This window comes from Microtus ochrogaster, chromosome 2 (genome assembly GCF_000317375.1).
Source record: "Microtus ochrogaster isolate Prairie Vole_2 chromosome 2, MicOch1.0, whole genome shotgun sequence".
NCBI classification, from domain to species: Eukaryota; Metazoa; Chordata; class Mammalia; order Rodentia; family Cricetidae; genus Microtus; species Microtus ochrogaster.
The window spans coordinates 12,954,964-12,982,743 of NC_022010.1; the positions used below are offsets into that span (position 1 = coordinate 12,954,964).

The window sequence follows — 27,780 nt, forward strand, 5'->3', positions numbered from 1 at the left end:
AAAAAAAAAAAAAAAATCCAAAAAAATACAAGGAACTTTTAAAACAGCAACAGTCCAGACACAGACAACAGAGTTTAGCCAATCATCACACACAGACAAGCAGCAGCGTTAGCCAATCATACAGACAACAGCTTAACCAGTCATCACACAGACAGCAGAGCTCAGCCAGTCGTCACAATCAAGAGCAGATCTTAGCCAATCATCACCAGGAGAATACTAACTCGAGCCTGTCCTCTGGGGCTGATTATATGGCTGGCTCAGTGGGGAAAGGTACATGCGAGCAAGCCTGGATGAGCTGAGTTCCACTCCTGGACCCACACCTGGAAGGAGAGAACTGCTCCTGCCACACCTGGAAGGAGAGAACTGCTCCTGCCACACCTGGAAGGAGAGAACTGCTCCTGCCACACCTGGAAGGAGAGAACTGCTCCTGCCAGTTGGCTTCTGCCCTCCACATGCACTCAGGGGACGTAACATACACAAAATAATAATTTCCTTTAACACCTATTAAGATTCATTGTTATTCATCCCACAATTTTTTTTATTTTTCATTTAATTTGTGCACTTGTATGTGTGTGAGCACATACACATGGCAGGCAGAAGACAACTGGTAGGAGGTGATTCTCTCCTTTCCCCGTACAGATCCTGAGATTGAGCTCAGGTCATCAGGCTTGGCGGCAAGCACCCTTACTCCCTGAGCCATGCTGTCAGCCCCACGCCACTCTGCTATATAATCATATGACATCTGCAAAAACTTTCAGAGTTCAAAGACCTGGAAGCCCACCCTTCTCAGCCTGGGAACCCTGAAGCCATTCTCTCCCAGCAATTCCTACCCTGGTATGTTAGAGATGGCCCGATAACTCACCAGTAAGTACTGCAGGAGGGAAGGCATCTGAGGCACCTTCAGGTACAATCCCCCTGTAATGTCACAAGCCTGTAAGACAGAGAGGTCATGAACAACGCAGAACCTTGGCATTCCCAGGGGAGTGGGGTTCATGAGGACTCCACGGGTCTCTAAGTCAGCTGGTGTGAGGTTCATGTATTCACTACTGCCCACACTACAGACACGATCATTCAGCTCTGCTCCAGTGAGGTTCATGTATTCACTACTGCCCACACTAGACACTATCACTCAGCTCTGCTCCAGACTCCCAGGCTACTGTGTCTCTTCCTCAGGTGAGCTCCTAGCACTGCCAACAGGCAGGACAGCCCCTGGCAGCATCACTCTCTGCCCTCTGTGCCATTCAGCGTATTATGAGCTTCCCAATGCTTTGCTTTAAAGTTTCCTTGCTAGTTTTAAGTGGGGGGAGGGAGAAGAGCACGTCGGGCTGCTGGGCACAAAACTGATGTTAAAGATTTTAATTTCCATGACAATCAAGTGGGTGATGGGAAAGGAAAGCTGAGGAAAGGCAAGGGCCAAGCCTAGGTAGCAGGGGAAAAGTGCCAAGGCACTAGGCCACAACAGTCCAGGTTAACTATGGTTTTAGGCAACACCACCCTTGGGTCCACAGGAAAAGAGAAGATGTGAAGTGAACAGAAGGCCAAGGCAAGGACTTGGGTATTAGCCAAAGTGTGCTGGGATGCTAGGGATGGGGTGGGGGCAGTTAAGCAAGGGAGTAACATGGCCTGTCTTATGCCATCAGCTTCTTTCTTACTCCCAAGATGACAGACTGAGTGTGCTAAGAGAGCCCAGATGTCTGCAAGCCCCATAGAAGGGGTAGTTAGGAAAGAAGACAGGAGTGGGATTCAGCAGAGATTCATCCAGATCACAGCAGTATGGAAAGGGAGGAAGAGAAAGAGGGGAAAGCAGAGTGGCTGCCCTGTGAACCATGCTCTGCTCAGAGACAGGGCTCAGAGTTTGGGAGAAGCCACGGCGCAGAAAAGCCAGAGCTCTGTCCACCCGTGACTTGAGGTCCAGGAGCCAATGGCATGTGCACCCGAGGCACCCTGGTGAGGGACAGGGCCAGAGCCAGCTTTCAACCAGAGTTATCTCCAAGTTAACAACCCTTTGAGAGCTGCAAATCAAGTCACCTTGAAAGCCTAATACGTAAGGCAATGGGAACTGCAACAGTGTAGATACATAAAGCCAGGGTGGCTGAGGAGCTGAGGGAGGCAGCAGTCACCCTCATCTGAACATGACACAGACACAAGCACTGATGTCATATGGCGCCCACATCCAGGACTAACTCCTACACTGTGTCTCATCCTCACGGGGAGGGATACTAGATTTTAAATAAAATGTAATGAATTCTTAGGTATCTCTAAACAATTCCTTAAAATGCACTTATGCATTAAAAACAAAAAACAGGCTAGATGGTGGTGGCACAAGCCTTTAATCCCAGTACTTGGGAGGCAGAGGCAGGAGAATTTCTGTGAGTTTGAGGCCAGCCTGGTCTACAGAGCGAGTTCCAGGACAGCCACAAAAAACTAAAATAAACAAACAAAAAATACCACATGCCTACTGTCAAGTTGAGCCCAAGAACTGACAAGTGCAGCGCTCTCGGACCTGCGCATGCTCCCTCCCCTCAGCCCAGCACCAGCCCTTTCCACTGATGACTGATCTTCAAGGATGTAACTCTTTAAGGAAATGTTGAAGGGAAAGGAAGGGAGATTAACAATTGTCTTTACGTTTATTATTTGTGTGTGCACACATAAGCAAGCCATGGCACATGAATGGAGACCAGAGGAGAACTTGAGGGAGCAGCGCTCTCCTTCCAGCATATGGGTTCAAGTCATCAGCTTTGGGCACAGGCACCTCTAGCCACTGAGCAATCTCACTGGCCCAGAAATACTTCTTGTGAGCAAAAGGCAGTCACCCATGGCTTGCTGATTATTTCAGGTGTGTGACCTTTACACCCTCGCCATTCTGGTAAAATCAAAAGATTTAGTTTCAAACTTCTGCTCAAAGAGCAGCATCTAAAGCAGGTGAACTGCCAGGAATGTGACCCCAGCCTAGGCTAGAGTAAGAGCTTACCACCCCTGGCCCCCCCACAACCCCAAAGCAATACCTTGTAGTGGGATATCTGTACACTGTGTGAAGATGTATTGCTGTGATTGATGCAATAAAAAGCTGAACAGCCGATAGCTGGGCAGGAGAGTATAGGCAGGATCTGGGCAGAGAGCAAGCTCTGGGAAGAAAGGCAGAAGAGGTGCCAGCCAGACAAGGAGGAAGAAGGATGGGAAGTATGGAGATGAGGAACAGGGCAGAACGTAGATTAATATGTTAAGTTATAAGAGCTAGTTGGGAACAAGCCTAAGCTAAGGTCGAGCTTTTATAACTAATGTCCCCAATGTCATTATTTGCAGGCTAGTGGGTCCGACAAGAAAGCATGACTACAACATCTAACAGTAATTCCCAAGACATATAAATAATGCAACGTACAGAATTTACATTTTCCTAGAAAATGGGGGAGGCATGGTGTCACAAACTTTTCAATCTCCACACTCGGGAGGCAGAAGCAGGTAGACCTCTGTGAGTTCCAGATCCAGCTACAGCTACAGTGAGGCCCTGTCTCAAGACAAACAACCAGAAACACCCCCTGGAGACATACCTGTTGGAGGAGCCCGGAATCCGAGTCTAGGACGCAGGCATCGATGAGAATATTCTGAAAGGAGCATTTTAAACACTACAGCAATGGTTATGGCTGTCTCAGACGTCTAGACTCTATTCTCTTTTATCTTTTTTTTTTTTTTTTGGCAGGTTTTCAACTCTATAGTCTAGACTGGCATAGAATTTGTGCTAATCTTCCTGCCTCCATCTCCCTAGTATTGGTAGAGATGTGCTCCATTTTGTCCAATCAGACTCTATCCCTAAAATGGGTCCTTTAACATGTCCAGTGATGCTGCACGGTGGACACTGGCTTCTGAAACATCCAGTCCAGGTCCCAATCCTGTCTCCAAAGCCTGACCCCTTTTCACTGCAACATGCACCACACTGAAGGTAATACTGGGCTCCAGTGGTGCTGTATGTTCCAACTGAGGCTTAGAGGGGGCTGGAGAGATGGTACAGTGGCTAAGGGCACTGGCTGCACTTCCAGAGGACCCTGATTCAGTTTCCAGCACCCACATCCTATCTCACAACCATCTGTAACTAGTTCCACTGGCTCTACCACCCTCCTGCGGCTTCTATGGGCACCAGAAGTGCACATGTTGCATGTATATGTCTGCAGGCAGAACACTTGGACACATTAAAAAAAACAAACAAAAAAAAAAACAAAAAAACAAAAACAGAACGAAGATGATGCATCAGGTTATCCGAACATCTCAGTTATCTGCACAGCACATGCCACACTAGCATCAAAGAGAAACTGTAGGTGAATGGTGCACACCGTTAGCCAGCTGCCCAGCAGACTGACACAGGGGCTTCTCAAGTTCCAGGCCTGTGTGGACTGCAGGGAGCTGACACCAGCCTGGGCAAGTTAGCAAGAGCCCACCTGTCTCAACACAAAACAAGAAGCTCCTGGGAACACTCAAGTCACGTAGAGCTCATCACATATGTAAAAGTCTTGGGTTAAATGACACTGCCAAAAATTAAAAAAATACAAAAGATGGAAAAGCTGAGGGTTCCTGTATCAAACCGTCAACCCGGGAGTCTTAGCCAATGTGGGCTAACGGGATGAGCAGCATGACACCTGATACAAGCTGGAGTGTTCTGAGAACACCGCCCAGTCGCAAGGACCCAGGATGACAGGTACCCTGTGTGGATTCTGAATCCCCAAGCCACAACCAGAACCACACTGAATGACAGTGATCAAATTTTTGGGTTTTTTGTTTTGTTTTTTGAGCCTTGGGATGTCCTAGAACTCTCTATATGGACCAGCCTGGACTCCAACTCAGAAAGGTATGCACCACCACACCCAGCCTCCGAGGATTTCTCTCAGAAATCAGGAAGGCTGATGTCTCACCTGCTTCTGTGCAGCAAAGATGACGTTCATGAAGTTCATGTACTGCAGTGCGCTGTCCTCTGCAGCCTTGATCACCTGCAAACACAGCTGTTCGACCTCAAGCACCTCCCAGGACTCACTGGGACATGACCTGCTCCAAGTCAAAGACGGGGCCACTTCTCCAGTCTATCTTCCTACTCAGTACTAAACCCCTGAAGTGAATGGTGACACCAGATCCGTCCTGGTCCTTGATAGACTGATGGGCATCTGTCCAGCATATCCAGCATGCACTGGGAGGCCAGGGGACAACACTGGGAGTTAGTTTTCTCCATACACGTGGGCCCTGGGGACTGAAGTCATCAGGCTAGGCACCTTTACTCACAGAGCCATCTCACTGGCCCAAGAGCTCTTGATTTTAGAAATATTAATTTTCTATAAAAGTAACAATGTTGAAAATGCTTTTCCAGATGGCTTTGTGAGACAGGGTCTTACTATGAAGCCCTGGCTGATCTGGAACTTGCTATGTAGGATCACATTGTCCTTCAACTCACAGAGATCAGCCTGAGTCTCCCTCTCCCAGTGCTGGATTTAAATGTCTGTGACATCACACCTGGACTCATTCCCATGGTTTCCACCTGTCTGCAGTTATATCTAAATTGTGTATAACCTTACCAAAATCCTTGATTTCATCTCCTGATTATCTATAAAGAGACAAAAACAGATAATTTAACAAACAAGATAGCTTAAAAAGTATATGGTTTTCTAAGCAATTGTTATTTTATATTTTGAGAAAGGATCTCACTCTACAGCCCTGACTGGCCTGAAACTTATTATGTAGACCAGGCTGGCCTTGAACTCATAAAGATTTGCCTGCCTCTGAGTGTTCAGCAATTCTTTTTTTTTTTTTAATTTATTTATTAAGTATACAATATTTTGTCTGTGTGTATGGCTGCAGGCCAGAAGAGGGCACCAGATCTCATTACAGATGGTTGTGAGCCACCATGTGGTTGCTGGGAATTGAACTCAGGACCTTCGGGAGAGCAGGCAATGCTCTTAACCGCTGAGCCATCCCGCCAGCCCTCAGCAATTCTTAAATACCCCACCAAGCATGCAGCACTAAAATCAAAGGGCGGTAATTGCAAAACAATCAGCTCCTACCTTTAACTGCCTTGCTCACTCTGTGAATATCTGGATTGTTAACATTAAGGAAAATAAACATGCTGCTTCACAAACATCCACACTAATAGGAAAACAGACCTTCAGACTTTAAGCCAGCCCCCTCCCATCTCCTGCCATGACAGCCATATGGGTGGGTCTCGGTTCAGTACCCAATTCTGAACTCAGCAAGGGAAGCATGAGCTCTGCACTGAAGCCCACAGGACAGACAGCTGACCATCCACCATCCCTGATACCAATACTGGGGCCACACCCAAATCAGTGGGTCCCTCCAGCGAGATGATGAATTTGAAAGGCATAACGAGGATCGGGACAGCTGGATAAAAACGCCAGGACGTAAACAGCACTCAATACTGTTCAAAGACACTTCACAAAAATGAAGTGAGAGCCCATGACACGTGAAATCAGGAAGAGTCTGGCTGCCCTGTGCTTCGGGCCAGGTCACCTGCTCACCCACAGAGTGCCACTCACTAATTAAACCGTGAGATTGGTAAACAACTTTTAAATTCAGTACCAGAGATGGCAATTCAAGGAATAAGATCAAAGCAAGTACTAGACTATCAGAGTAAGAAGCAAGAAGCTGGAGAAATGGCTCAGCAAGGCACAACACCGGTTGCTCTTGCAGAGATCCCAGCCTCGGTGCCTAGCAACCACCTGCAACTCCAGTTCTAGGGGATTTAATTCCCTCTTTTGACTTCCACATGTTCCAGACACCCACACTGTACACAGAGATATACTCAGGCAAAACACTCATTCTTAAAATAAGATAAACAAAACAAAACAAAAGAAACAAAGCAATACCTCACTAAGAAGCAGCACCAGGCTTTTCGGATGGTCATGGAAACACCCTGAAGGGCCAAAGGAGCCACTGCACATGAGTGTTAGAGAACAAGGTCTTGGAGAAGCCACCAGCTAAACACCCTCGCTAAAAAAGGCTGCTTTGGAACACACTAGCACAAGGATACAGCAAAGGGCTTTGGCGAGGGATCCTGCTAGCAATGTCTCTGTGTGCTGGCCCTTTATGTCACCTGCAAATGTAAAAGAGCACAAAATGGGGAAATTCTAAGTCTTTTTTTCAAATAAAGTTATTATGAAATGCAAGTATTCATGAATGAATCACAAGATGACTTGTTCAAAGTGGATTTCGAAACACAGAGACGAGTAATCAGCAAACCCAAGTAAGCTACTCCACACCTCTCTTCAAAGTGTCTAGGTGTTTATTTGGGGGAAAGAGAGGCAGAGATGGGAGTTGGTATTTAGAGGCTGGAGAGGGACTGTAAAGGTGACTGAGTTCTTAAGAGCCCTGGCTGGTCTTCCAGAAGACCTGGGTTCAAAGCCCAGCATCCAAGTGGGGGCTCACAATCATTTACAACACCAGCTCCAAGGGATCTGATACCCTCTTCTGGCCTCCACAAAAACCAGGCACACACATGGTGCATAGACACACATGCTGGCAAAACATTCATACACATAAAGTAAAATAAACCAAGATGAAAAGTAAAAAACTAAAATAAAGAACGTGGAATTTTATTTAGGATAAGGTTCTTGAGAAGGCCAGTAGGATGGCCTTGAAAGAGTGTGCACACCTAGCACTACTCAGCTGTACACTCAGAACTGGTTAAGATGGAGCCAGGTGTGGTAGCCTACACCTTTAATCCCACTGTGCTGGAGGTGGAGGCAAACAAATTTCTGTGAATCTGAGGCTAGCCTGGTCTACACAGCAAGCTCCAAGCCAGTCAGGGAGACACAGGAAGATTTTTGTCTCAAAAAAGCTTATTGTTTAGAAACCCAATTTTTAAAAAAAAAAAAAAAAATTTGTGTATGTGTGTGTGTGTGGATGTGTACATGATGCCTGCAGAGGCCCAGAGGGTATTGGCTACCCTGGAGCTGGAGTTAGAGGGGGCACTGAGCCTCCCTACATGGGTGCTATGAACCAGACCTGGGTCCTCTCCAATAGCAGCAAGTGCTGCTAACCTCCAGGCATCTCTCCAGCTCTAGAACTCAGTTACTTCTTAGCAAGTGCCCATCCCCATGCTCTGACTGTAGAGCAGTTTCTATCATCTGAGACCATGGGCCCACATGTCTGTCCCAGCCCTGGGTCACTGTCAGCCCCTTCTCATCTCTAGAGTTCCTTTTTCCTCTAAGGATCGCTGCAGACCAAAGGCTGGAAGCCATGGCAAGCTGCAGGGACACTAGAGCCCTGAGCTGGGAAAGGTACTGTTGACTTTAAAGATGACAGCACTGGAGGCTGCGGCGGTTTGGATGAAAATGGCTGCCACAGGCTCTTACATGTGAATTCCTGGGCCCCAGTTGGAGGAACTGTTTGGGAAGGATTAGGAGGTGTGGTCTTGTTGGAGATTTGTCACCAGGGGTGGACTGTAAGGTTTCAAAAATTCATGCCATTTCCAGTTAGCTCTTCCCCTACTCTGTGCTTTTGGATTAGATGTAAATTCTCAGCTACTGCTCCAGCACCAAGCCCGCCTGTCTGCTGCCATGCTCCCTACCACGAAGGTTCTACTACCCTTTGGAACCATGAATCCCAAATTAAATGCTTTGTAAGTTGCCCTGGTCATAGTGCTTTTTAACAGCAATAGAAACGTAACTAAGATGGACAGACGCATGAGCCTCCCCTAGCTGGGGAGCCATTAACAACCGATGGCCTGGGGTGGCAAGGTTGGCTTTTTTTAAGGGTGTGGTCCCTGACAGGGCAACCATACTCCAGGACATGGCCCATACCGTGAGAATATGGGCAACACAAGAGGGTTCTTTGTTTTGTTTTGTTTTTTGTTTTTGAGACAAACTTTCTCCTGGAACCGGATAAGTAGACCAGGTTGGCTTAGAACTCACAGGAGATCTTCTGCCTCTGTCTCTTGAGTGCTGAAATCAAAGGCATTTGCAACCCTGGCCAGATTATTAAAGAGAGAGAGAGAGAGTTGGGAGGGGGTGAGGAAATAGGAAGGGTTAGGAAGAATGGGGTTGGCAAATATCACCAAAATACACGGTACGCATGAAATCCTCAAAGATTCAATACAAACCTTACATTTTAAAAGTATACAACAGTTTCACTACAGGGAGGTAATAGTGACTATAGCCAGGCTCTTACTTTTGGTCATCAGATCTTTGATCTCCTCGGCGATCACCTCATTTGCAGCTGTCAACAATTCGTATTTCCCGTCTTTACTCCCGGAGGGATTATAGTCAGGAAGCGGGTTGCCAGGGTCTCCGAAGAAGTCTCCAAGTCTGCCATTCTTCCCCGGGTATAAGAATCGGCTGACAGGGTAGAGTAACCAGCATGTCTACACACGTGTATGAAACCAGCAAGGACTAGAAAGCAGCCCCAGCAGAGTGCTGGTCCTACCTTTCCTGGATGTGGCTGGCTATCACCGCCAGCTGGTTGGAGCGGTTCATGAAGAGGTGGGAATTCGCCAGCACCATCACAGAATCCATGCACTTGGATAAAGTGAACTGACAAACACGGGAAAAACAAGTCAGCTCCTGATGAAGACGGCATTGAAAAACCGATTGTTCATTACTTAGCTTTACTTATACACTGGTGTGTTTAAAAAAGAGCCTTGCCCTGGGCAACAAATGTCCAGCAATTCACCTGTCTTTACCTCTCCGTTGTGACATGTGCCACTATGTGCCGATGGACAGTCACCGACATCTGACACAGTGACTCAACACTAAAAATCGGCTCAGCTCCGCTGCTCCTAAAACCGGAAGCACAGCACCTGAGAGGAAGCCTTCTTCTTCTTCTTTTTTTTTTTTTTTAAGATTTACTTATTATGTATACAATATTCCGTCTGTGTGTATGCCTGCAGGCCAGAAGAGGGCACCAGACCCCATTATAGATGGTTGTGAGCCACCATGTGGTTGCTGGGAATTGAACTCAATACCTTTGGAAGAGGAGGCAATACTCTTAACCTCTGAGCCATCTCTCCAGCCCCGAGAGGAAGCCTTCTTGACTTTACTGACAGAATCGTTTATACACGAGAACATTACTTCTCAAATACTGGCATGGTGGGGCCACACATGTAAACTTGGAAGCCTTGAACTTAGGAGACAGAGGCAGCTGAACCAGAAGTTCATCCTCAGGCTGTACAGCAAGTTCAAGGCCAGCCTGGGATACCCAAATACCTGTACTGAAAAAAATTTTTAAAAAAGCACAATCTCGTTTGTTTTGTTTTGTTTTAATAAATAAACTGTGTTTCATCAAAATTTAAAACTTGGGTCAATGAGATGGCTGAACAAATACAGGAACTTTGATGCCTGGGGAGCACTTGGAGAAAGAAGCAAACTACAGGTGTCTACAACATGCAAGCATTCACACACATACACAAACAAAGACTAAATGTAAAAACACAAAAGGATGACCCTACCTATCTCAAAACTCCAAAGACGAGGTCTGGTGGGATAGCTCAATGGTTAAAGGTGCTTTAAACCAAGGCTGATGAGCTGAGCTCGATCCCTAGAGCGCACGATTGAAGCAAAGAACAGGCCCCCAAAAGTTGTTCACTGACCTCCATATACATGCTGCGGCACACCATAACCCCCTCCCCCAAGCAGATATATAACAGAAGATGCCTCCTCATACAAGAGATATAGGAACTGTTTAGAAAAGCCAAATAGACAGGAGGCAATCAGCTGCCTGCATACGTAGGCCGGAAGAGGGTGACAGTCAACAGATCACCAGGCTTGAGAACTTCATGTGCGTTCCCGGGTCCGGTGGGGCCAGGTACACATCTCCCTGCTCTAAGAACTCCTTGGTCTGCACGGTATAACTGGCGGCTGTTATATGCTCACAGCCTCCTTTCCGACAGTGTCTCTAGATGCCTAGACTGGAAAGATGAGCCTGACCTCCTGAGATCTGCCTGCCTCCACCTAAGGGCTAGGACTGGACGAGGGCCACCACACCCGGCTTGTAAGGACCCAATACTGCTTGCAAGGTAGTGGGTGGCATACACACAAACTGAAATTAAGGAGAATCGTGGGAAGGCTCAAGCCATCTTACCTGAGATCCCTTTAATGCTTGCTTTCCCCACCAAATCGGGTTGGTGTCAACTATGATAACCAGAAGATTCAACTCATCTTCTGCAAACAGGAACAAGAGCAACATTTCAAAATGTCAGCCTCATGAAACTGAAATACAGACAACATTCCCGATGGTCATTTAATAACTAGAGGGCCTCATATGGCTATCACCCTCTGACGGATCATGAGCTCACCGAAAGAGCCAAGTTTCCTTAAAAATTATGGGCTGAAGACACAGCTAAATGATTAGAGTGCTTGCCTGGTATTGGAGAAGCCCTTGGTTTGAGAGCCAGTATCTCATTTTATAAAATAAGGGGCAGAGATGGCTTACGAGGTAAAGGCTTACAGCCTTGCCCGATGACCAGAGTTCAATTCCTGGGATGCACATGGTCAGGTGAGTCCTGACTTAACAAAGCTGCCCACTAACACACACACACAATAAATGTTAAGAAAAAATTTAATTTTAAATGCTGGGGAATCCCAACATTTGGAGGAGGCAGATGGATCTCCCCGAGTTCAAAACCAGGTCCAGGCTGAGCCAACCAGGGCTGAGGAGCTGGGCAGACCTTCTTAGCGCTCACCTGCCCCCAGCACTATAAGCGCTAGGCTGTGGGTGGGGCATGCCAACCCTCTGCTCCTGGCATGTGGTGGACACTCCACAAACGTATACTGACTTAACCCAAAGGTATCCACATTTTAAAGCCTGGTCTTGATCTTACTGAATGAGCAACAGGAATCTCCACGATAGGATTTCAAGCAGATTAGGGACCCCTGAGCCACGAGGCTGGTCCATGAGCAGCCGGGATGAGCCATCGTACAACAGCCAAGCCAGCAGGGATTAAGAATCTTTATTTTAGGGCTGGAGAGGTGGCTCAGAGGTTAAGAGAACTGACTGCTGTTCTGGAGGTTCTGAGTTCAATTCCCAGCAACCATATGATGGCTCACACCCATCTATAATGAGATCTGGTGCCCAGAACACTATATATATAATAAATTTAAAAAATAAATAAAAGTTTAAAAAAATCTTTATTTTATTTAGTTGGTTAGTTTTTATTTATATAGCACAGGCTGGCCTCAAACGCCTTGTGTAGCTAAGGATGACATCAAACTACTGATCCTTCAGTCTCTTCAGTACCAGCACATCTGGTGGGAAACAGTGCTGGGGACAAACCAGGGCTCTGTGAATGTCAGGCAAGGACTCTTACTATATTGCTACATTCCCAGACCAGGGATCAACTTTTTAAAAGAGCCAAAGAGGGAAAAACAATTCTTATGTGAACAATTTATTATTATTATTGTTATTGTTGTTATTATTATTATTATTATTGCTAGCTGTCATGGAACTTGCTCTTGTAGACCAGTATTATTATTATTATTTTTGCTAGCTGTCATGGAACTTGCTCTTGTAGACCAGTGTTATTATTATTATTTTTGCTAGCTGTCATGGAACTTGCTCTTGTAGACCAGGCTGGCCTCGAACTCACAGAGATCTGCCTGCCTCTGATTCCCAAATGCTGGGATGAAAAGCGTGAGCCTCCACTGCCTGGCTGTGAACAAAGTTTTGCCATGTAAAGGAATTAGGCCACTATCCGCACTGACAGACACAACAAAGCAGGCCCAGCTAACACACGCTTTCAACAAACAGCCACAGTAATAACTATAACTAGTGATGAAGGTCCTGGCTCCGAGTCCTCAAAGAACCTATGCTTCATTTACTCTGGTCCTGGGAATAAACACAGAAACTTCTACATGGTAAGAAAGGGCTCTGCAACCAAACGACAGCCCCCGCATTTTCTTACTTAAAAACAATTACATTTATTCTGTATGAGTGAGAGCTTTGACCGCAGCTATGGATGTGTGCCACATTTATGAAGTGCCCTCAGAGGTTGGGAGATGGCACCATATGCCCTGGATGTTTCTGCAGCTATGTGGCTGCTGGACTAACCAGGGTCCCCTGATAGTACTCTGAACCACTGAGTCATCTCCCTAGGAACCATGACCCTTTAAAACAGCATCTTAAAAAATTGCCCAGGCTGGCCTTGATTTGGTAACCTCCTACGTCTTGAGTATCTGGGATTACAGGCATCTGGCACCACACCCAGCCAAGAGCCTGCACTTGAAGGGACAAAGCAACCCTGCCAGTGCCTGCTGTCATGAAAAGCCTGGATGCACACATAATAACAGAGCTGGGCGAGTATGTGCCCAACTTACTGCCTCCTACTTTCCTTCTCCCAGCCCAGCTCCTTCACCAGGACCATCCCCCACTTCTGGTTTCTGCAGAACCAAATCCTGCTTAGGCTCCCTTCCTTGATAGTACCAAGAAGACTAAGAAAGAAAACAATGCGCTGCCTGTCAGAAGTGTGTGCATGAAACGTCTCTGCCAGGCTCCTTCAGCCTCTGCCTCCCTGCCTGACAAGCTGTGCCAGGTCCGCCTTTCTCACAGAGGTGTGGGTCATGGCTACGGCTGCTGAGTGCACTTCCTTAATTACTCTTGCTCCCCAGAATCCATTTCTCACACAGTAGCCAAAGTGATGCTTCTAATGTTGTCAATCTAAATAACTCGGGGCCAGTGATAGGGCTCAGCTGGTAAAGGTGATTGCTTACAAGCCCGATGACCTGAGTTCAATCCCGGAAACCTAAACAATCAATAACACAAGTTTGCCTCTGACTTCCTAAGTGCTCTCTCTCTCGCGCGCGCGCACACACACAATAAATAAACGCAAGAATCTTGGGGAGGAAATGTAATTTGAAAGCTGTAACTAGCAGGTTGGTATATAAATAAGAGCCTCTCTCTCACCTTCCTCTATCCGCCCACTGCCCGTTTCGCTCTTCTAAGTTTAACCTCCCAGAATGTTTGTACTTAAAGTGAACTTCATAGTGTTGCTCAATCCAGTTCTAGTGTCTCCATCTCTCCTGGAGTCCTAACGAAAGACAGCCCTCTTGAACTTAGTTGCCACACATTTGTCCTCACAGCCCTGGTCACCTCTTGGAATGATTTCACTTGTCAACAGCCCCTCTCCACCGAATAACACCACACATTCAAATTTCCCTGTGTTGATTCTGTGCTGTACCCTCCAGTTTCGAGAATAACGTTCAGTAAACGGGGACAATCCCAGTATTTACCGAACGACACACTGGCGTGGTAATGCAGGCCTGTAACCCCAGAACTCGGAAGGCTAAGGCAGGAGACGGTGCCTACGTAAAAATACTAGGGCTGGGGATGGGACTCAACTGGTAGGAAGCCTACTGCGAAAGCACAAAGATCTGAGTACCACGGGCACGCCTGTGATTTCCAGCACGCTAGAGGCTGGAGGATCAAGAGTTCAAGACCATCCTTGTCATCACGAGTTCTATGTGAGACCCTGTCTCAACATTGAAATTGCTGAGTGAACGAACGACTACACTGGCTCCTCGTTTAACAACCAAACGTGTCCCTCCCAACCCAGCTCCAAGTCCGGCTCGTGCCACCCTCACCGTCTGTGGCCATGGCGCCCCTACGTCTCGGTGAAGAGCCGCCCACGGTTCGACGCGCGCACGCCAACTTCCGGCGCTGACAAACGACGTCACCTCAACTTCGAGGCGGAGGAAGTGATGTTTGAAGCGTGCGACACGCTGTCAGCCTGTGGCTTGCTGCCGGCGCGGTTGCGAGGCTCGCGGAGAAGCGATGGAGAACCACGGTGAGTGGGTGACCCGAGCGGCTGGGACACGGGCAGTCCGGGCTCGAGCTGCTCTTGCTCTCACTGCTTTTGTGTTGTGGTCTGGGCCTCTCGGACGCGCGCAAACTGGCTTCAGCACACGCTGTCCGAGTGGCCTCTTCCAAAAAACTGGCTCTCTTGTCGGGCAGTGGTGGCGCACGCCTTTAATCCCAGCACTCGGGAGACAGAGGCAGGCGGATCTCTGTGAGTTCGAGGCCAGTCTGGTCTACAGAGCGAGTTCCAGGACAGCCAGGGTTACATAAAGAAACCATGTCTCGAAAAACAAACAAAAACTGGCTCTCAGAATCAGTGTGCAAGCCTCCGTGTCTGGGTGTCCTCTGTGCGCAGTAAGAAGACACATTGTCCCTACTTGAAGGAATAAGGCATCGTTAGTTTTCTTGTCCATCATGGTTACCAGGATGGTTCTGTTGAGTGAAAAACAAACTAATATACTTACTTTAATGGAAACTAAGCTTGGTAGAACTGTATGCATTTTCCCATTTGTATTTGGGCACACGAGTAGACTTGACTGTAGACTGCTCAGAAGGCTGCAGGAGAGATTAATAAAGTGGACGAGAGGACTCCCTAGACTACTAACCCCTGGACTTGGCCTCTAAAGTCTCCGTCTGACACACCAATAGTTTTTCCAACGCTCTGGAGGCAGAGGCAGGCGCGGGTCTCAGCGAGTTCAAGGCCAGCTTGGTCTGCCTAGCGAGTTCCAGGACAGGCTCCAAAAGCTATAGAGGAAGCCCTGTCTCAAAAAAACTAAAAAGAAAGAAGAAAAACCAATATGAAAGAGGTGTCCCTGCCAATAGTACGGAAGTATCTCCTATCCCAATCAACACTTGTTCCCTGTAACTTTAAAAGCTGCTCTTCTTTAAAAAAAAATGTTTTTAATGTTTTTGCTTCTTATTCAAGGTCAGCCGTTGTTACCAAGCACTCTAGCCTCATCTTGCTAAGCTTGGGTGATGACTCGTGTTTTTCTCCTCTCTTCCTAGAGTTAATTGAATACTTTAAGTCTCAGATGAAAGGCGATCCTAACATGGCCTCAGCAGTGGCTGCCATCCAGACCTTGCTGGAGTTCTTGAAGAGAGACAAAGGTACAAAGAGTCACCCTTGACAACCTGGGCCTTAGGAACATTTTCAGATCACTTCTAGGAGAGCGGACAGGGACAGGGAGCCGTGCAGGTCCGCCTACAGTCTCAAACTCAGCTTCTGTCTCTGTGTCCATCCTTTTGGCCAGGGAGCCCTCAGGCTGTCACCTAAAGGACACCTATCTGCCTATAAAATACGCTGGGAATCGAGAGTCAGTATAACAAAGGCTTAAAGGAAAGCAATAATTTAGCTTTATAGATGAGTACCAAGCTCCTTGCTTGTCCTAGATTCTGTGCAGATGCTATAGAGAATGTTCCAGAATAAATATTGCTAGGTATAGTGGCACATACCTTTGATCCTAGCACTCGGGAAGAAGAGGTAGGCGGATCTCTGTGTTCAGATCCAGAGTGGGTTTCAGGACAGCCAGGGCTACACCGAGAAACCTGTCTCCAAAAACAAACAAAATATTTTGGTAGCGCTTGCCTTTACTCCCAGCACTTGGGAGGCAGAGACAGGCGGATCTTTGTGAGTTCGAGGCCAGCCCGGTTTACTAGAGCTAGCTAGTTCTAGAACATCCAGGGCTACACAGAAACCCTGTCTCGGGGGGGAAAAATCTGGCATCAATATTCACTGGGATCTACTAAACAAATATTGTAATCTTAAGATTTTGGCATAATATGACCTCTTTTACACAGAAATTATAATGATGCCTTTTTTATTCTCATGGGGTGGCCAAGAGAAAAATTTCTCTAACACAGCCTCGAGTGGCTTGCCAATGTACATACATTCAGATACTGTGGACCCGCACTGTCTCACCATCTGCCATGCTGTCGCTTACTGCAGAATACAAGAACGCAGCCCTGCTGGCTTCTTGGATTTTTAATTTCTATCTTATTATTAGCATGTGCATGAGTGTGGTATGCATATGCCACGGTGAGCCGGTATGCTTAGTGGACAGCTTTCCGGAGTTGGGTCTTTCGCACTCAGGCCGCCAGGCTTGAGCCGCACAGTGCTTTTGCTCAGTCATCTCATTGGCCTTCTTTGCTCTTTATACCAAGTGTGTTCCTACCTTGGGCCTTTGTATCACTGATGTCTACACAGAAGCTGTCCTCACTGGGTCCTTTCCTATCCAAGTCTCCGTTTAAATGGCCTGTAATGCAAGAGGCCAGCCCTTTACAGTAGCTCGCTCTTGTTCATCGTCCTACCGTCTCCTGTCCTCTGACAGTTTGTCACTTGTCTGTTGTTTATTGTTCGTGAGAACAGAGCCCTCTCATGCAGCATCTCCCAGTGGCTGGCACAGAGATGCAGCCAGTGTTCTTTGTAAGAGTGGATGAAGTGCAGGCCCGCAAGGGCCGTCGCCCTAAATGAACATCACATTCCTGACGTCATTGCAGGGGAGACGCTGCAGGGCCTGAGGGCAAACCTCACCAGTGCCATAGAAACCCTGTGTGGCGTGGACTCGTCCGTGGCCGTGTCCTCTGGTGGAGAGCTCTTCCTCCGCTTCATCAGCCTCACCTCCCTGGAGTACTCTGTAAGCCCCCCTCCCTCAGGAGCCTCTTCTGCTTCTCTGTTGGCCTGCAGATACTGTCAGCGTCCTGCGGTCTCCCTTCATTTTGCTCCTCTCCCTAGGATTACTCCAAGTGTAAGAAGATCATGATTGAGAGAGGAGAGCTTTTCCTCAGGAGAATATCTCTGTCAAGAAATAAAATTGCAGATCTGTGCCATACTTTCATCAAAGACGGGGCGGTGAGTACACGGCTCCCCTTTACTGTTAGAATCAAGAGCTTTGGAGTCAGGCTACTGGGCCTAAAGTCCTGACTCTGCCACCTACTGCTGGGCCCAGGGACAAGTCACTTCTCTGTCTTGCAGTTTCCTAGTCTGTTAATAAGGAGAGCAGCAGCTGACTGGCTGGGTGGGTGGGGCATAAACTAGATACCTCCTGTAGCCAGTGCTCTGCAAACACAGATACTATAGAGGCTCACCATCATGAACTGGGAGAACATGGGACCAACATAAGTGAGTCTTAATTTTAACCTTTTTTTTTTAATTGGATCTGGAGATGAAAGTAAGGACCTCAGACATGCTAGACCTGCTCTACCACTGAACTATGCCCATAGCCTCTTAGCAAGCTATTTTTTTTTAAGAAGTGTTTTTAATTACATTTGTTTCTTAATTATGTGTTTGTGTGAGTGTGCAGAGGCGCCACAGTGAGTGTGTGGAGGTCTTCCCACTGCAGAGAATCTGAGGGTCTAAGGCTTAGTGACAAGCCCCTTTACCCACTGAGCCATTGCACCTGCTCTAAAGACCTGTTTTTAGATTGGGTGTGTACTTAGATCTCTAACCTGACATGAGTCTGTTCAGACCAGCTCTTCCCATGGTCACTGCCATGTATTTGAGCCAGCATCAGTCCTGGGTGGAGCTGTCCTCATCAAGTGGGGAATGGCAGGTAGAGCCAGTCTCCAGCTTGTCCACTCCACCAGGTGATGAAGCCATCATGTTTCCTGAGCATCAGCACAGCCCCCACCACTCAGCCTCCATGCACCACGTCTCTATTTACCTGCATCACATCACGGCTTTACTGCATTTCCCAGCTTTGAAGTATGCTATTGAGTATTTGTGACTTACTGGGAGGTGGACACGGAGCTGTGTTAATGGCAGTGTCAGACACACCTAGGCCAAGTGGAGGCCCAGCCATGACACTACTTAGCTCTCACAGTGTGTGGCTGTGGTGTGTGTTTCTTGCCTGCACCACACACAGCTCTTAACCGGGGTTAACAGCTGAGTTACAAACCGAGCTGCTGAATCTTGAACCTGTGGTCAGATCACCCTCAGGGTTGTTAAATGAAGACTCCTCAGGTTCAAGATGCGGCCTGAGAACCTGCGATTCTGGGGAATCGTGTCCACCACCGCGCCTTGTGTGGTCCTCTGCATCCTAGAGCATACATAGTCTGTGTGAGTCCACAATTACCTGTGCCAGAAGCTGTATTAACCCCTCAGTGCTCGTCAATTTTGGAAATGAAATCTCTTAGCGTAACTTGTATACAGTTAGATATTAGATTTTTACCTCTTCTAGAAAACCCAAGTGGCTCTGGGATGATGTGACAGAGGGCCCCTTGGGCCTGGTTTCCCTGGCCTTGCGCTACCAGGTCTCATCAGGTCCTGTGTTACCTCCCCTTCCCAGCACCTGTAAGCCCAAGTATGCAAGCTCTAGCTTATTGGCAGGGAGCCAAGCCGTGACGTCTTCTGTACGTTTGGGTTCCTCTCGGACAGGAGTGTTGAACTTCCATGGGCTGTCAGAGTCACCCTTCCGATTGTGGTTGATCTGCAGCATACAGGACTGTAAGCACGCGTCATATAGCAGTGCGGGCAGCACAGGCAGTGGCTGACTGGCAGCCCACCCTTCTGATGAGGTTTCTTGTTCCATAGAGAATTTTAACTCACGCCTACTCCAGAGTCGTCCTGAGGGTCCTAGAAGAAGCCGTGGCAGCCAAGAAGCGGTTCAGTGTATATATCACGGAGTCTCAGCCTGATTTATCCGGGCAAGTATCTTGCCACTAGCCAGTGAGTCAGCATTGCCTTGGACCCATTCATGACTGTTCTGACCCTGGGAGGAAAGTCCCTGTGGGTTTGAGGGGCACAGTACAGGCTGTAGCTTTTTTTGCTTCTTTTTCAATTTTTAGGGTTTTGCTTTTTTTTAAGTTTGTTTTCTTTTTTTAAGATTTACTTATTTAATCCACATACAGTGTTTTGTCTGAATGTATGCTTGCAGGCCAGAAGAGGGCACCAGATCTTGTTATGGGTGGTTTTGAGCCACCATATGGTTGCTGGGATTTGAATTCAGGACCTTTGGAAGAGCAGCTTAACTTTGACCCATCTCTCCAACCTCCTTTAAGGATTTTTCTTTAGAGAGTTACATCAGAGGAACAGCAGGCGACTGTATGAAAAGCTTTTATTAGTTGGTGATTGACAAAACCATCTCCAGATGACACGAAAAGCGAACTTTATTCTCAGCTGACTTCATTACCAGGTTCCTTTAAGAGTATAGTTTTTGTTTTTCTTTGTCGTGCTGAGGAGTAAATCCAGGTCCTGCACATGCTAGTCAGGCACCCCAGAGCTGTACCCACAACTCTGTAGTTTAAGAAACTAGTGATAAGCCAGGCACAGTAGCGCACACCTTTAGTCCAGCACTTGAGAGGAAGAGGCAGGCAGATCTCTGAGTTCAAGGCCAGCCTGATGTACTACAGAACAAGTTCCAAGACATCCAAGGCTACATAGGGAAACCCTGTTTCAAAAAGAGAGAGAGAAAGAACCAGTGATGGCTCACTGACACTGATTGCTCTTGAAGAAGATCTGGGTTCAATCCCCAATACCTAAATGGTAGTTTACAACCGTCTGTAACTCCATCTTTAGGGAATCCCACACCCTCTTCTGGCCTCCTCAGATACCAGGCGTGCATGTGTTATGTCTGACCCATGCAGGGAAAACACTTATCGTTGTCTTAGGGTTTCTCTTGGTGTGCGGAGACACAATAACCACAGCAACTCTTGTAAAGGCTAACATCTGATTGTGGTGGCTCACATACAGTTTCAGAGGTCCAGTCCATAATATGGTGGGGAGCATGGCAGCAGGCAGGCCGACACGGGGCTGGCAACATATTGATCAGAAAGCAACAGGAAGTGGACTGTGACACACTTCTCCCAACAAGGCCACATCTGCTCGAACAAAGCCACACCTCCTATAGTGCCATTCTCTGTGAGCTTATGGGGGCTAAATACATCCAAACTACCACACAGAAAATAAAAACTAGATCTTAAAAAATAAAGATAAAAAATTAAAGAACTTGGGTTCTCCTTTCCCTAGTCCAGAGTCACGACCTGGCCCATAAGCCACTGAGGTCACAGGACATCTCTGTCTAAATCAAGTTCATCATGCATCACTGTGGGACCTTTTGACTTTATCTAATGTCCTCATGTCACCTTCAGGAAGAAAATGGCCAAAGCCCTCTGCCACCTCAATGTTCCTGTCACCGTGGTGCTGGATGCTGCTGTTGGGTAAGTATGACTCTCCCACATGTGCGTGCTGGCTCCAAGCAGGGCTTTCGAATTAGAGTATGAATCCCATCCATAAAATCTGACTGGGTAGCATCTCTCCCTTAATAGGCAGCCACTCTGCAGTAGCAAGGTTATCACAAGGTCGTGAGAGAGCCCAGCATAGGACCTATGTTCACGCCTGTTAGTGGCGGGGGCGAGGGGTGGGGGTGTCTTATTTCTGAAACAGGTTCCTGTAGCCCAGTCTGGCCTGGAACTCACTCCTTCCTCAGCTTCCCAAATGCTGGAATTGCTAGCATGGGTGGAACACTCAGCTGTTCCTGTTTTCAGAGTAAAAGGATAAAGTCAGCCTGTGCTGAGCAGTTAGGTGGTCAGTGGCTCACTGAGGCTTTGTCCCAGCTGGGCCGTCAGTCTGTCACTGAAGACGAGTAGTCTCTGGGAAAGAAAGCGCATTATGAAGAGGGCTAGGAGTTGTTCCATAAGCACTTTCAGCAGCTCTTACTGTCTCAAAAAGTAAACTGTGACTCAACCTATTAGCACTGCAAGGCAGAGGCAGGTGGATCTGAGTTCCAGGCCAACCAAGGCTACAAACTGAGACCTTGGCTCAACAGTTTTAATGCTGTGGCAAGGTACAGTGCCAGGGCAGCTGCCTGTGACAGACGTCCTGTGAAAACGGCAGCTGTGGGAAGAACCCACCATCATCAGACATTAACTAGAGCCAAGAAAGGTATGTGAAGCCTTTCCTCTTGTCCATTTCCTCAGCTACATCATGGAGAAGGCAGATCTTGTCATAGTTGGTGCTGAAGGAGTGGTTGAGAACGGAGGCATTATTAACAAGGTGGGTACTGCCTCACTGGCCTTGGACGCCCCTGCAGCAGATGTCATCTTTAGAGGCTGGCCTTTGTGGCTTGTCAATTTGCACATTTACACAGATCGGTGCTTTTGTTTGGATCTGTGTTTTGACACAGGGTCTTGTATGGTTGAGGCTGATCCGATCCTCCTGTCTCTGCCTCCCAAGTGCTAAGATTACAGGTATGCATTACCACACCCAGGCAAGACAGATTCAGCTTAGAGAGTTGAGTGTCTCCCGCTTTGCTTACATTTGATTGAAGGTGTTAGTCCTCGGGGTTTTCTTACCTAGGAAACTGTCCATGACACAGCATCTTGGTCATGTTACGCTGTGCATGCACCATCTTGAGGCTTTGGTTCAGTGGCTTTCAGCACGATCACACCATGCTGTCACCAGTGTTTGTAAAACTTTGTCCCAGATGGCCTTTTCCCACGTCCCTGGGTCCCCTTTGTTCTGTCCTGACTTTTCCAGTGCTACTGACACAAGTAGACTCCCGAGCTCATGGCTTTGATCTTGGCATACTTCACTGACCCTGCCGCCTCAGTCATATCCCCCACCCCCGACTGCAGCGTGTGTCAGGGCTGCGTCCTTTGACAGTGTGGTCATGGTCACTGATAGTGGACACTGGGCTTTCCCTCCACTGGCTATGGTGCAGAGTGCTGCTGGGACACTGGTCAGCAAGTGCCTTAAGTCCCCGGGAAGTGTGAAGTGGCTCATCCTAGCTGGTGGTACTGGACATTTTCATGTGGTTTGGGACCATTTAACTTGGAAGAAAAAAAGTGTTTTGGTTTTTTTTCGTTTGTTTCTGAAGACAGGGTTTCTCTGTGTAGCCCTAGCTGTCTGAAGTAGCTCTGTAGACGAGGCTGGCCTCAAACCGAGAGCTACCTTTGTTCCCCCCCCCCCTTTTTAAAGATATTTCATGCTGGCCTTGAACTCAGTATGTATTGAACATGCCTTTGAATTTCTAATCCTCCTGCCTTACCTCCCCGTAATCTCTAGGGATAACATTTTTCCCACCAGGGCCTGATTTGGACAGTGCTGGCTGGGGCTTGAACTCATGGCTTCAGCATGCTAGACAGGCATTCTGCCAGCTGAGCTAAATTCCTAGTCTTCAAAGAGGACCTTTAAAGAAAGAAAACAAGCCAGTCTCAAAAAACTAAATGAAACAAAAAAATTACCATGCCAGAATTGCCCTTACTCTGTGCTTCCACTACAGTGAGTTGTGCAAACTAACCTTGCATCTCTTCCATTTCCCTGACTTCTCAGATTGGGACCAACCAGATGGCCGTGTGTGCCAAAGCCCAAAACAAACCCTTCTATGTGGTTGCAGAAAGTTTCAAGTTTGTACGGCTCTTCCCACTCAACCAGCAAGACGTCCCAGATAAGTTTAAGGTGGGTTTTACATAGCTGACAGGGTCTTTAATTCTATAATGTTCTAGAAAGGTCCTCATTTCCCACTGCTGTCCTCCAGTGCTCTTCTATGGTACCAGGACACATTTGTGGGCAGCCTCCATCTTGTTTATTTGTATAGCAGAGAAGCTGTGTTGTAGCACAATTAATAAAAACCCTGAGACAGAAATTGGGGTTCAACCTGAAGGTCAGAAAAGCAAAACAGCAAGTCACTGGCTCTTACCTCTACCTCAGTCTGAAATGACGATCCTGCCTCCAGGAATCTCAGAATGAAACTGTGAGAGCTGTCTCCTCCAGTCTTATGTTCCTCTCTAGGGCTGGGATCAAAGGCATGCACCACTACCACCTGGTTTCTATGGCAAACTAGTGTGGCTACTGGGATTAAAACAGCCTGTTCTGTAAGGTGGCTGTTTTACTCTCTAATCTTCAGGCAAGCTTTATTTTTATTAAAATTCAAATGAAATAGCACCATACTGTGTGACTGGTGGAACCCCAGCCTTAGAATCAACTCTTCATTCCCACCTATGCTTTTATAAAATGTGACCTTGGCCAGGCCCTTCCATTGAAGATTTGCTTATCTGGGATGGGGTGGGATCCTGTGAGTACTGTCCCTCCCAGCCTGCCACACAGCCAGTTTTCTGACATGGGGGCAATCCTGATGTGAGCTCACTTAGCGCTCAAACTACAGCCTCAGCAGTAGAGAGCCTAGATACGAGGCCAACCCAACTAATACAAGTTCTTCCCTCCTCAGTACAAGGCAGACACTCTCAAGTCTGTGCAGACTGGGCAGGACCTCAAAGAGGAACACCCGTGGGTGGACTATACTTCCCCATCCTTGATCACCCTGCTGTTTACGGACCTGGGCGTGCTAACGCCCTCTGCTGTAAGCGATGAGCTCATCAAGCTGTACCTGTGAGCAGAGTCCCTTCTGCCAGCTTGCAGGGAGCACGTGTGCAGGGTGAGCCATCTGGCTCCAAACTGAACCGGTTGACGTCGGAAGTCCTGGAGAATCCTTTCAACTCAGCTCTGCCACATCTGAAACCTGTTCCCAGTTCTAGAAGCAAGCATCCTTCCGGTTTTCAGAAACTCACTGTCTGTGGAAGTACAAGTTAGGTGACTGGCTGCAAACCCAGGAAGGAGAGCACACGAGTGGGCAGTCAAAGTGACGCAGGCCGCTCTGCAGGGACAGCCACTGAGAATACAGCATTGGGTGCCTTACAAACAAGGCAGGAAACACTGCTGGCTGCATCTGGCTTCAGGGCTCTGTCTCCTCAGCAGGGTCAGGCCAGACAGGAAAAACACCAATGCCTTCCCAGAATGCTGCTTACAGAATGTCTGGACCTAACCTGTCTATAAAGTAGTTTTCTTTAAACATGATTAAGTCCCCAACAGCTTTTGTAAATTAAACATGGGAACAGATCAGGATCTTTTTTAATAAATTATATGAACGATTTGGATATGGTATTGCATCAGTACCAGGAGACCAAGGCCAGAAACTGTAAGCACAGTGGGCGGAACACCACAAATGGCCTAGCAGCACTGTCTCAGGACAGAATTCCATTCCTGGCTTACACCTATCTGCCAATAAAATAAGCACTCACTCTAGTCGGGGTGTAGTGGCACAGCCTGTGACCCCAGCACACAGAGCCTGAGGCAGGAGGATCATTCTCAAAGCATCCTGGACTACATAGTGTAGCCCCTATTGCAAAGGAGAGAAAGAACCCAGAACCCACTGGGCATAGCCACATGTGCGTCTGCAGGTGCTCCAGACAGGCCTGCACAGGACATGCAACATTTGGGTGGGAGGGGGAGAAGGGAGGTCACATGACTGGGAATACTTAGAAATTTTACAAGGCCTAAAATCAAGTGTGCTACAGTATATATATATGAAAATATATTTTGTATATATTCATATAAAATATTTCATATATATGAAAATATTTTCAAGTCTGTAATAAAGTACAAAATTACACCAGAAAAAGTACACTTAATCAAAACCAATACTGACATCTGTTATAAAGTACAAATTTCCACTCAAATAATGAATTCTGTGAGACTCTGGCAGGACTGTAGTGCTCGTGGGTGTACAGTTCTTTGGTGTTTCCCTGTCAGCGCAGACAGCTTTCCAGAACAGTCTTCCAGGAAGGGCAGGAGTGTAGGCCAGTGTAGTAACAGGCCAGTGGTGTAACAGCCTTGACCTGAGGCTGAGGTCAGCCGTCCTCTTCCAAGTCTGAGACCCCTAAGTCTGTCAGCGGGACTGTTCTTTTGGTGCTTGTCAGCAACCCCTTCTCAAATTCTTCTTCTGTGATCTTACCTTTCTTAAACTTTTTCAAGAGCCTTGTGTCATTAAGGAGTTCCTGCATGTCCTCGTCATCGATATCCGAACCCTGAGTGCAGAAGCAACAAGGCTGTTAGCTGCGGCTCTAGAAAGCAGCAGATCCTGTTGGGCCTACAGGAGCCAGGGTCAACACCAGAGGCTCCAAAATGAACGGGGGAGTGCGGTGTCCACACAGCCCAGCCCACTGTGGCCACGTTGCTGTCCTCACACACTGAATGTCGGGGTTCTAAGGAGGAGGCTAAGGAACAAAGAGCACCACACTCTACCTCATCCTTTTTCCTCTTTGCCTTCATCTTCTTCTTCCTCTCCTTCTTGGCCTTCTGCTTCGACCAAGCTTTATTTTTGATGAACTTTCTTCTCCCTTCATTTTCTGTCCTCTCTTTTCGTTTCTGCTCCAAAAGTTTCTGCCTCTGTTTTTCTCTAATTTTATCTTTAAATGGAATCATGTCAGTATCGATGTCTGCGGGCACAAAATCTGGAAACTGCTTCCCCCTCAGTTCTGGCATCCTGGGCATCCTTAGCAGGGCAAACCCTCGAGCAAGGCTTGCAAAGTCAAGATCTAACAGATAAGAGCTTAGAGTTAGCACCGCAAGACATCACAGCTGGGCACGGGTTCCTCATGATGTTGCTTAATTAAATGACGTAATAAATTTAAATAGAATTTTTAAGAAACATTTTTCAAGATGGAAATGGCAGTTTATTTTGCCTCTACTCAGAGTCCTATACAGGACTTTCTTTTTTATTTTTATAAACACTAACCTAACATGCCACATATTTCATTAAAACAAAGCAACCCTTGTCACCCAAAGACTCAGAAAAGAAGAAATATGATTATGTCAGACATGGTGGCACCCAGCTTTAATCCTTTAATCCCAGTACTTGGTAGGCAGAGGTAAGATCTCTGAGTTTGAGGCCAGCCTGGTCTCCACAGCAGGAACCGGCAGGGCTACAGAAAGACCCTGTCGTCCTCCCCCCCACTCCCAAAAAACAAGGTTAGAGAAGGCAAAGCACCTGCTTACCCTTCAGCCTGAAGATGAGGCTGCACTCGTGCTTTGCATAAGCCTGGACGAAGGACACGAAGGCTTTCATGCCCTTCTCGAACACTGCCCTGTCGGCCATGGCCATGGCCCGGAGCTTTGGCAGAAGGTCTACTGTGTTTCTCTGGAGGCTCATCTCCTGCAGGGGACACTACACAGAGACCACCATCTCACCTTCCCTGTAGTCCCTCCAACCCAGTACCTGCCAGAGCTAATAAACCAAGGACAGCACAGTACACCAAGAGCCAGGGGCCAAATCCAGCCCAAACACATTCCTTAGTCAAATAGGAGTTTGGAGCTCTTTTTTTTTTTTTAAGTTTGAAAATGGCATTGCACATAACAATCCCGATTAGTAAGATGGCAGGCAACAATAGGCAGTGTTCCCAAGTCATGATGCTGGCCAGTACCTCCCAACCCAGCCCAGGTGAGTTGCTAACCTCCTCTCAGTTGCTAACCACCAGCTACCAGGCCAGTGTGCCTCTTACTTTCTGGTTAATGGCCAGGAAGTTGATGTACGCCTCCTCCATCGGCAGTAGGAACACCAGAGCGCTGCCACCGTGGCCTATCCGGGCTGTGCGTCCACAGCGATGCACGAAGGCACTAAGGGGACAGGGTGGGGCAGTACCCCAGGGTGGCAGTGAGCAGTCAGGATTCAGCCATGCAGCTGTCGCACGACACAGTGCTGCATAGTGAGTATAGAGGAGGTGCAGAGAAACAGACGCTGCAGACAGGATCCGAGGGATGGTCTGCTGGCTCTGAGGACACCCGACCAAAGCTGGGCTTCCTCAGATCACACAGCAGTCACAGGGCAAAACTGACAAGCAAGAAAAAGCCTAAAGAGAAAGGGCCCTGGAATGACAGATGTCAGGAAAACATCACTTGAATTTGAACGCAGCTCTGACATTTCGAAAGAGTGTGAGGAAAACAGCATGGCAGTGCAAGCCTCTAGTCCTAGCACTCCTAAGGCAGAGGAGGTGGATCTACATGGGGCGGCAACGAGTTCCAGGGCTACAGAGAAACCCTGTCTTCAAAAACCAAAACTATGGCACAAAAACAGAGAAGTCAACCAATGGAATCAAATAGAAGACCCTGACTTTAACTCACAAACCTATGAACACCTGATTTTCAATAAAGGAGCTAAAAGTATACAATGGAAAAAAGAGAGCATCTTCAACAAATTGTGCTGGCAAAATTGGATGTCAATCTGTAGAAGAATGAAA

The 27,780-nt window shown here is 47.5% G+C and overlaps 3 protein-coding genes across 5 annotated transcripts in view; 1 reads left to right on the forward strand and 2 right to left on the reverse strand.

Moving 5' to 3' along the window:
• Gtf2h3 (general transcription factor IIH subunit 3) overlaps positions 1-14,622 on the reverse strand; it is a 16,558-nt gene extending 1,936 nt beyond the window's left edge. Inside the window, exons 1-10 of one of the 2 annotated variants that reach the window (XM_005344370.3) lie at positions 14,562-14,622; positions 11,068-11,147; positions 9,415-9,521; positions 9,160-9,326; positions 7,022-7,084; positions 6,039-6,068; positions 5,553-5,581; positions 4,902-4,976; positions 3,549-3,602; positions 863-931 (exon numbers count right to left, since the gene is read on the reverse strand). In XM_005344370.3, coding sequence (XP_005344427.1) covers positions 863-931; positions 3,549-3,602; positions 4,902-4,976; positions 5,553-5,581; positions 6,039-6,068; positions 7,022-7,084; positions 9,160-9,326; positions 9,415-9,521; positions 11,068-11,147; positions 14,562-14,574 — 687 coding nt within the window. In that variant the 5' untranslated portion in view covers positions 14,575-14,622. The other variant, XM_026788070.1, reaches the window with a different exon arrangement.
• A 40-nt stretch (positions 14,623-14,662) lies between these two features.
• Positions 14,663-24,647, forward strand: Eif2b1 (eukaryotic translation initiation factor 2B subunit alpha). The gene is made up of 9 exons (XM_013350099.2): positions 14,663-14,764; positions 15,781-15,882; positions 17,272-17,408; positions 17,507-17,623; positions 19,304-19,416; positions 20,860-20,928; positions 21,688-21,763; positions 23,042-23,167; positions 23,937-24,647. Exons 1-9 carry the CDS (start codon positions 14,752-14,754, stop codon positions 24,099-24,101), a joined length of 918 nt encoding a protein of 305 aa, XP_013205553.1. The 5' UTR covers positions 14,663-14,751; the 3' UTR covers positions 24,102-24,647.
• Positions 24,648-25,110: 463 nt separating this feature from the next.
• The window catches only part of Ddx55 (DEAD-box helicase 55), a 15,247-nt gene continuing 12,577 nt past the window's right edge, over positions 25,111-27,780 (reverse strand). The window contains exons 11-14 of one of the 2 annotated variants that reach the window (XM_005344374.2): positions 27,046-27,160; positions 26,543-26,711; positions 25,790-26,082; positions 25,111-25,572 (exon numbers count right to left, since the gene is read on the reverse strand). In XM_005344374.2, the coding sequence (XP_005344431.1) occupies positions 25,396-25,572; positions 25,790-26,082; positions 26,543-26,711; positions 27,046-27,160 (754 nt within the window). In that variant the 3' untranslated portion in view covers positions 25,111-25,395. Of the gene's footprint in view, positions 26,083-26,542; positions 26,712-27,045; positions 27,161-27,780 lie in introns of both variants that reach the window. The other variant, XM_026785169.1, reaches the window with a different exon arrangement.

Coding starts and splice junctions, on each gene's coding strand:
- Eif2b1 (XM_013350099.2), top strand. Junction 15,883..17,271: donor GTTCTTGAAGAGAGACAAAG/GTACAAAGAGTC, acceptor ACGTCATTGCAG/GGGAGACGCTGCAGGGCCTG. Junction 21,764..23,041: donor ACGGAGGCATTATTAACAAG/GTGGGTACTGCC, acceptor CTGACTTCTCAG/ATTGGGACCAACCAGATGGC.